At 45.4% G+C, this 10,000-nt stretch overlaps 1 protein-coding gene across 7 annotated transcripts in view; it reads right to left on the minus strand.

The window, feature by feature from the left end:
* The window catches only part of LOC134469179 (centrosomal protein of 128 kDa-like), a 74,130-nt gene that overhangs the window by 6,464 nt on the left and 57,666 nt on the right, over positions 1–10,000 (minus strand). For all 7 annotated transcript variants that reach the window (XM_063223299.1, XM_063223298.1, XM_063223296.1 and 4 more), the window contains exons 19-21: positions 5,283–5,484; positions 4,603–4,652; positions 695–718 (exon numbers count right to left, since the gene is read on the minus strand). In XM_063223299.1, coding sequence (XP_063079369.1) covers positions 695–718; positions 4,603–4,652; positions 5,283–5,484 — 276 coding nt within the window. The remainder of the gene's footprint in view (positions 1–694; positions 719–4,602; positions 4,653–5,282; positions 5,485–10,000) is intronic.

Below are 10,000 nucleotides of genomic sequence, written 5' to 3' on the forward strand. Positions count from 1 at the left end.
CTTCCTAACCAAAGGGCCGGGAGTTCTCCTGGAGCTAATTGAATGTGTGGCAGTGAGCCGTAGCACATAATTGTGATGGATAGTAGGGGGATTTCGAACGGTCGTTTTTCTCTCTCTCTCTCTCTCTCTCCCTTTCTCTCTCTCTCTCTCTCTCTCTCTCCCTTTCCCTCTTTCTTTTTCCACCTACTGCTCCATAAACACTTTTGAGTCAATGCGGGCTTGTCTATACGTTTAACAAATGTGCATCTATATAATACCCCCCCCCAAAGTGAGTAATCATTGGACATTCAGGAGTGCTTATCTACAAAATGATCATGTATTGTGCTGCAAGCAAATATGACATCTCTCGTTTCGCCATTAAAACGATCTCCAGTGAACCACCGTCCCTTCCTCAGTCATTACATTTAAATAGTAATGTGCGCCCCATAAAAAGGACCGTAGAAAATTACCTCTGAACATATTCCGCCATCAGAAATGATCTGTGCACTCAAGGTAATGGGACACATTTACTTGCAACACAATAAATTACTTGGCTTATGAACCAAGCCCTCTTCTTACAAGGCTAATGCAAGCAAACCTCAGGCACTATACATGACAGAATAAATATGCCTATCTTTTTCAATGCTCTGGAGTACCGGCGTGTATAAAGCTGAATCAGAAATTAATTGCTATATCTGACAAAGCGATCTCTTACCATTTCCAAATCCAGGACTCTATCCTGTTGAGACAGATAGGAAGAAATAGAGAGAAACAACAAAAAATAATACATTTGGATAAATACAAGCATAACAAGCAAGCCCAGTCCAGCTACCAGCATGGCATATTTACATTAAAAACACATCATTACACTACATTACATCATCAGCCAACATTGACACCATTCCCAGAAGTCAGCCCCTAAGCCAGAGAAAACCACTGGGGATTGGGGGTTGGGGGCTCGTCTGGGATCCCGAGGCCTTGTTGCAGGTGTTTCACAGCTATCAATCAAATGAGGGCCTACTGGGAGACATGTCGACACCCCCCCACCCCACAACACCACCACTACTCTCTCCGATGTGCATGCACATACAGTAATTACAATAGGGGGTCGCTGCTGGGAGCCTGTGCCTCCTGCCTGGAGCTGCTATTGGTGCTGTCTAAGGAGACTCATTAATATTAGGTGTGAATACAGTCAGGTGCCGCCACGGATGCACGGCAGGTAAGAAGCTGGCACGGCTATCTGGGGCTGAAGTACACGTCGATGAGGGGGAGGAGGAAGAGGAAGAGGAAGAGGAGAAAGAAGAAGAGGAGGAAGAAGGAGGAAGAATAGGAGAAGGAGGAAGAGCAAGGAGAGGAGGAAGAGGAGAATGAAGAAGATGAGGAGGAGGAAGAAGAGGATGAGGAGGAGGAAGAAGAAGAGGAGGAGGAGGAAGAGGAGAAGGAGGAGGAGCAAGACGACAAGGAGGAGTAGAAAGAGGTGAAAGAAGAAGAGGAGGAGTTGGATGCAGAGGAGTAGGAGAAAGAAGAAGAGGGGGAGGCAGTGGGTAAGATGCTGATACTGTTACCTAGGCCTGAAGTACACATCGCTGAGGAGGTAGGTGGGGTGGGGGCGGTAAGAGGAGGAGCAAAAGTAGAAGGAGGAAGCTTCAATACAGCAAAGGGATTTTGTAAGAATTGTTAGCAAAAGGTATGATGCTTTTTTTTTTTTGTTATTCACACATACACATCCCCACACACACATATATGTGCAGGTAGACTGTGGTATGTTCTTCAAATGTTGACAACTGTCAAAGCTCACTGACAGGTTTACAAACTGTCAAAGTGTGAGGAGAGTTTAAAAAAAAAAAAAAAGCTTAGTTTCAGATTTAACGTAATTAAGACTTTCATATGCAGTGACAGTGCTGGGCTTCCACAAATCCCCCTCATGACAGCGTGGATCCTCAATGCAAAACACTAAAGCCTGCTCTGCTCGCTAACTAAATTCTGCAGTCTTCTTCCCCACTCAACCTGCTTCAAAATATTCATTGTTTGCTTACAAAATGTGTTTCAATGAATGAAATTTAAATTAAAAAAATCTTTTATATGAGTAAAATCTACAACTGGGCAGAGAAATCAGTTTGTACTGTAACTGAGTCTGAATTGAGTGTGTTTTGAAAGGCAAAGAGATGACAGTCTGCACGGTTTGCTAAGGCTTTGTGTGTTCTGAGCTATACGTGGACCAATCTACAACATTTATCAATAATGATGCAATAATAATGATGGTATTTTTTCTGGAAAGGATGCAAGTGTGTGTCAATTCATCACATGCTTTTTCACCGTGATTGCCTTTGGTGTGTGTGTGTGTACATGTGCATGCAACATGTGCGCAAGTGTGCGTTTACATGCTGTAATCCAGACGTATGTGTACTGTATGTGTCTGCACGTGTGCCTGCATTCACCACAATTTAAGCGTTGTACAGTATATGTGTGTAAGTGTGTATCTGTACGTGTTGTGGTCGACATGTGTTGTGTGGGCAGGGCAGTGTGTGGAGTGCACTGGGAGAGGGCAGAGCTGGTGATGGAAGGTTAATAGCCCAGGCTGGGGGCACTCTGGAGGGGGCTGGGGGCAGCTTGGAGGTTGCCATGGAGGGTGATGGTGGGGCCATAAAAAGTGGCAGAGAGAGAAGAGGGGGGCGGCGGGTGTTTAATAGCCAGGGCTAGGGGTGCCTTGGAGGTTGGTGGGGGCGCTCTGGAGGGTGAGGTGGGGGCCGTGTAAGGCATACAGTAGCAGGGAGAGACGGGGAAGGAGGGTGTTACTACAGTACAGCTACAGTAACTGGGAGTGAGGGGGAGAGGGGAAGACTTGGAGGGGGTGGTGGGGTTAATGTGGGACATGAGAGGCATACAGTAGCCTGGAGAGAGGGGGTAGGAGGGTGTTTGATAGCTACTGTAACTGGGAGCGAGGGGGAGGGAGGAAGACTTGGAGGGGGCGGTGGGGTTAATGTGAGACATGTGAGGAATGTTTGCAGAGGGGGAGGAAGACGGAGGGGAGGGGAGGGAAACCAGAGAAAAAAAAACACTCTTGTCACAGGAGCTAAAAAAATAAATAAACTCCACACAGACAAATTAAGACAAGCCAAATACATGTTTCTGATAGCTCCTGTAGGAGATTTTGTATGCTGAGTATACTGTAGATGATGGAGGGTGGAGGGGGACGAGGGGTGTGTGTGTGTGTGTTGCATGGGGGTTGCTGTATAGAATCTAATACAGTACCCCCATGCAACACACACACACACACACCAATAAAAGTCTTTTCTATTTAAATGTCAGCCATTGAAACACATTTTGTAAGCAAACAGTGAATATGTTGAAGCCAGTTGAGAGGGGAATAAGAGTGCAGAATTTAGTTGGCGAGCAGAGCAGGCTATACTATAGATTATGGGGCGTGTCTCATATGGGCGTGAGGGGGTATACATAGGTTTTACACTGCACTAGTCACTAGTCTAGGTTCTATGGAACAAAAATGTCATTGAATTTGAAATTTGAAACTTTTTTGCTACATTAGCAAGGTTCTTTACCTGGGCCTTTGGTGGAGCGAGCAGCCACTTTGAGAGGCCACGAAAAACACAAGCTATCTCTTATTCTAAAAAGACAAAAGGCCAGGCAAGTTGCCTTGTTAATTGTAACGGATGTTGACAGGTTGGACGGTAGAAGATTCCCTAGTATTAGTAACTCGTTTCCTCTGTCTAGCCAAAACGTAAAGCTCATGAACCAGGAAACAAAGTGATAGTGTATAGTGATGACGGTACCAGAGATTCTTTAAGTATAGAGATATGCCAACATAATAGGTTTCTATGGGCACCTAATGTGACCAGGTTCCGGTCTGCCTATAGGGGCGTGTCATAATGCTCCTAGCATAGAGCTCGAAAGTGACGTCACTTCCCCCGATTTCATGGGACCTCAACGGCGTTTTTAGCCGAAAATCGTAGCATGTAATCCAATGGCGGTATTAAAATGATATTTCGATCCCCTTCGAGTTGTGCCACGAGCTCCATATATGTTGTTTCTGATATTTTTGCTTAATTTTTCGTATGAACCCCCAAACTTTTTAGAAAGCTGTGTTTCTTCACGTTTTTCATGCCGACGGCCTCGGAACAAAACATTGATACTTCTGCATGAATAATCTTTATCTAGCCTCTTAAACAGCATATTTGTAGCCCAGCGCATATCATGACTGAGATCAGAAGATATTTACTCTCTACCATGTTGTTAGATGGTCAGCTTAGGTCCCGTGAAACGCGGAACTAAGGGGCGGGACTTTCGAGCTCTATTGAATAGAACAGTCCTCAGGTCTGCCTAGGTCTGCCTAAAGGGGGATTTCCCCCCAATAATAGAACCCGGAAACAATGGGCCAATGGAACCTCTCTCTCTCTACTCTCTCTGACGGTACCATGCTCAGGTTACCTCAGTCATGGAGGAGGACGGGGGAGAGCACTGGTTAATTACTCCCCCCAACAACCTGGCGGGTCGGGAGTCGAACCGGCAACCTTTGGGCTACAAGTCTGAGGCCCTAACCGCTTACCCATGACTGCCCTGAGGTGTGGTGTGATGGTGAGTGAGGGCATGATGCAGGGGAACACTGACCTGTAGGGCTCTCATCTCCTCGTCCCTCCTGCTGTTCTTCTCCTGTAGATCTGCACACACACACACGCACGCACGCACGCACCCACGCACGCACGCAACGCAAACACAAGATGAAAAGCCATCAGAATTACCGTTTGTATATATTTTGGTTTCCATTTCCGTGATTCCATTCCAGTAGTTCTGCTTGCTGCTCTTGTAGGTGGTGATACACAAGTAGTGTGTGCTGCTCATGACTGTGTGTGTGTGTGTGTGTGTGTGTGTGTGTGTGTGTGTGTGTGTGTGTGCGCACCGCGCGTGCACCGCGCGCGTGTGTGTGTGGNCTCGTGTGTGTGTGCGCGCGTGTGTGTGTGTGTCTGTGTGTGTGTGTGTCTGTGTGTGTGTCTGTGTGTGTGTCTGTGTGTGTGTCTGTCTGTGTGTCTGTCTGTGTGTCTGTCTGTCTGTGTGTGTGTCTGTGTGTGTGTCTGTGTGTGTGTCTGTGTGTGTGTCTGTCTGTGTGTCTGTCTGTGTGTCTGTCTGTGTGTCTGTGTGTGTGTCTGTGTGTGTGTGTGTGTGTGTGTCTGTGTCTGTGTCTGTGTGTGTGTGTCTGTGTCTGTGTGTGCGCGCGCGCGCGTGTGTGTGTGTGTGTGTGTGTGTGTGTGTGTGTGTGTGTGTGTGTGTGTGTGTGTGTGTGTGTGTCTCACCCCTCTTGTCTTTGGCGAGCTGCTTGAGTTGGCTCTGCTGCTCCTGTAGTTTCTGGCGTAGTGTGTGTGTCTCGTGTGCGTGCTGCTCCTTGGCACCCCTCAGCCCCTTCAGCTCCCGACGACACTGCTGCAGTTGGCCCCGCACACGCCCCTCGCGATCCCCGCGCTCACGCAGCTCCTCACACAGCCACTGCAGCGCACTCTATACACACACACACACACAGGTATAATAAAATATATATAAATACACAACCAGAGCATGTACACACACACACACACACACACACACACACACACACACACACACACACACACACACACACACACACACACACACACACACACACACACACACACACACACACATACACAGTCCAGGGCTTGACATTAACTTTTTCGCTGAGTCACTAGCCATCCAGCTATTCTATTAGCCAAAAATTGGAATTTTTCATCATGCTGCACATCTAACCTCAGAAGATGAGGTGCTTAAAGCAAGAAGATGAGTGCATGGGTTTCTACATTGAAATAAAGCAAACAAATAGTAACTGCTTTTTTTCTTGAACTTAAATATGAATAATTGATACACAAGGGGCAACATGCAGAATATACACTCTTCTGATATGTCATACCATAGAATAAGCTACCTGTCAAAATGACAGGTGGCGAGTGACACTGAAATTGTTACTAGCCACAGCCAAGTTTTACCAGCATTAGGCCGGTTGGCAGGTGCCAGTGTCAAGCCCTGACGCCCTGACACACACACAAACACACACACACACACACACACACACACACACACACACACACACACACACACACACACACACACTTGCATGTACAAAAGTATGCACATAACACACACGCAATACACATCCACTGCGGTTTGTGTACACATGCACACATGTGCACACACACACACAGGGATAGAGACGCGAACAAACAATAAAAAAGCCATATGCACCAGTTACTGAGGTTCGCAGACAGCTTTGCAGAATGAACACACACACACGCACACGCACACGCACACACACAAAACAAAAACACGCTTGCACAGTGTGAAATGTGTTAAGCTATGCACACAACAGGATACAAAAACAGTCGCACATGTGTGCACACACACACACATACACAAACATATGCTTACATATACACAGCACATGCATATGCTATGATGTGTCATGCGGTTCTTTGCACAGGTAATGAAGCTGGGTCTTGCCATGCACACACACACACACACACGCGCACGCGCACACACACACACACACACGCACACGCGCACGCGCGCACACACACACACACACACACACACACACACACACACACACACACACACACACACACACACACACACACACACACACACACACACACGCGCACACACACACACAAACACAAACACCAAAGTCTGCATACAAATGTCCAAGTACAGCAGCGTATGCCCATGGCAAACAAACTCATCATATCAGTTCAAACACACAAAATCATAAGTATACAAAAGATTCAGACACAATGAACACACTATACGCAAATAACTGGTACACAATCACACTGAGTACTCACACTTAAGTACAATGTACACACTATGTACACACAAATAATCGATGCACATTTGCGCACACACAGTACTCACACTTCAAGGTGCACCACATGTAATATTTTTAGTAGTTAATTTCTAGAATCCATGCTGCCCATTCACAACTGTTACCTTTTTAACAAATACTTACCACCTCCATCAAATTAGTACTCAGTATAACTGGGAAAATGGCACTTTTCATACATGAAAAGGGGATCTTCTTCACGGTGCGCCATTTTTAATTTCCAGAAATAGCTGCAAAGCTTAATGTAATTTGGTCATATTAGTAAATACTTGTAAATATTCATGAAAATATCAAATTTGGCAATTGGCAGCACCCTTTCAATTGGTTGCAATACTTATTCTGGCCACTATCTTACACAGTGCACCTTGAAGTACACAAAACCATAACAGTCAGCACACCCACGCACACACAGTACGGCAAAGACATCTACCCAGGAGAATATCCCGCTAGCGTTCAAGCGCACTCGCATACACTTAAGGTACAGTACTGTATATACCGCAAGTATGTACATAGCAGGAGATGATGTATTTCATTATGGATGGGCACACCACTGCTCATTCAAGAGCATGAGCACACATGTACGCACACACACACACATACAAAACAGTGAATGTTTCTATTACCCCACAAACTTGGCACACGTAAAAAGGTAATTTTACAGGTGCAGTATTAATTGCATGGGGAGTAAAACTTAAAAAAAAAAAAAAACATTCCTGGTATTCAATGTGTTAAAACATACGTACACCTGCATGCACATACACACAAAGGAACATACAGTTGAAACCAGAAGCTTACATACACTGTCTGTATGTAAAGAAACACAATTATTTTTTTCTCATTTTCTGAAACTGGATGAAAGCTGTCCAGTTTTAGGCAATTTAGGAGTTTTACATGTATTTCCAAATGCCCAAATTATTTCCAGATCCAAGAATAATAATGAGAGAACACAATATTTCATCAAAGTCAAACGTTAAACATACACTTCATTAGAATTTGGTCTCAATGCCTTTCACCACTCAAATAATTAAATAAAACCTTTAAATATCGTTCTACAATCTGTTATGAATGTTGAAGAATTTTGACCCATTCCTTGCCAACAAAAATGGAATAGCTGGACCATGCGTAGTACCATAGTAGCCGTTTTAGCTATGTCCATGAAGGCTATATAAAGTGAAAGCCCATTGGGAAACTCCAACTCCCATTGTCATTGTGACACAGCACACAAGTGAACACTGCACACAACGAAATTGCATTTATGCCTTACCCGTGCAAGGGGGCAGCCCTCAGTGGCGCCCCATGGGGAGCAGTGCGGTGGGACGGTACCATGCTCAGGGTACCTCAGTCATGGAGGAGGATGGGGGAGAGCACTGGTTGATTACGCCCCCCACCAACCTGGCGGGTCGGGAGTTGAACCGGCAACCTCTGGGATGCAAGTCTGACGCCCTAACCGCTCACCCATGACTGGGCTCTGCCATATAAATGTATACTTAGCTTCACTTGGGGACCCTTTTCTCCATGCTGTTCAATTTTAATGTCTCATTTAATTGACAGGTAACTGATGGTGTGAAAAAAAATCATTCATTCATTCATCACTCAAGCCATTTTTAAACTTTTGTTGTAATGCTTTTGGTCACTGCGAAGACACATTTGCTGCCAACATTTAACTTCTTGGCAAATGAGATGTTGCTTCAATATCTTTCTTTCTTCACGATACCATCGATTTTGTGATGTGCGGCAGTTCCTCTGGCAGCAAAACAACCCATAACATGATACTGCCAGCCCCATATTTCAAACTTAGCACTGTATGGAGTTCTCAGGCTTGTAAACCTCCTAATGCAGAAACAAGGGCCTTTGCAAGCCTCAGGACACCATCCTAACTTTGAAACATGGGGGGCGCAGTATCACGTTATGGGGCTGATTTGCTGAGGGAGGTACTAGCACACTTCATAAAACACAGCACATGGCCCTGCTGTGGCCAAACGGTAGGGCACTGGGTTCACTAGTTTACCCTTGAGTGCTTGGTGTACAATATGCGTGAGTGGCATGCTGGCTGGCCTTGGTCCTAGAATGTTAAAGCGGAGATCATGCGGGATGATCATCCGCTTCCACCCCCATGTGTATGGAGGGATGTAGCTGGATACTCTAGAGCTAGTGAAATAGGAGGAGTAGGGGGAGGTGGTGGGACAATCCGGAAGCCTTCGCGCATCACAGGTGGAAGGGAAAGGAGGGGTTTAAATGTCAGCGAAGGCGGGAGCAAGTAATGACAGCTGTCAATCACTCGTGGGTTTCCTCCCGAACCATGTTTATGTATAAACAACATTTACTACGTTGGCAACACAGGTTCATTTCCCGGTTTCTCTCTCCCCACTGTCATTCCTGTCATTCTAATGATGTGTATGTAATCTTTTGACTTTGATAATAAACATAATAAAAACATTGTGTAAAATTCTCTGTCACCATTAGAGCTAGAAATGTTGGCAAATAAATGTTGGAAATAAACTAGAAAATCCTAAATCACCTAAACTGAACACTCTGATCTGTCAGAGAATGAGGGAAAAAAAGATTTGGTGTCTTTATGTACATACATATAGTGTACGTTCATTTCTGGTATCAACTGTATATTATCTGTATCCACATATGGAAACGCATGCATGATTAATATTAAGGCCAACATACCGCATACTCACATATTATTAAAATGTTTTCTCTCTCTCTCTCCCCTCGACATGCATGTGCATCATATGTATGATGTTTGATCATAACCATGTGCACATAATAGATTCACACATTCAGTTCCAAAAGAGACAAACACCCTCTCCCTCAGTCTCTCCCTCCACACAAACACAGACACAGACACAGACACAGACACACACACACACACACACACACGGCGAGCCTAAGAAGACAGTCATCCATTTTGGGTGATGGCTCAGGCCCCCTGCCGATGTAGCTGATAGCTCCCGGCTCCCGCTGCGTACGCACGCCGCACGGATACAGCGCTCCCACATAAGCAGCACAGCAAGAGGGCACACACACACACACACACATACACACACACACACACACACACACACACACACACACACACACACACACACACACACACACACACACACAGAC

The sequence above is a fragment of the Engraulis encrasicolus genome, chromosome 18 (genome assembly GCF_034702125.1).
Source record: "Engraulis encrasicolus isolate BLACKSEA-1 chromosome 18, IST_EnEncr_1.0, whole genome shotgun sequence".
NCBI lineage: Eukaryota > Metazoa > Chordata > Actinopteri > Clupeiformes > Engraulidae > Engraulis > Engraulis encrasicolus.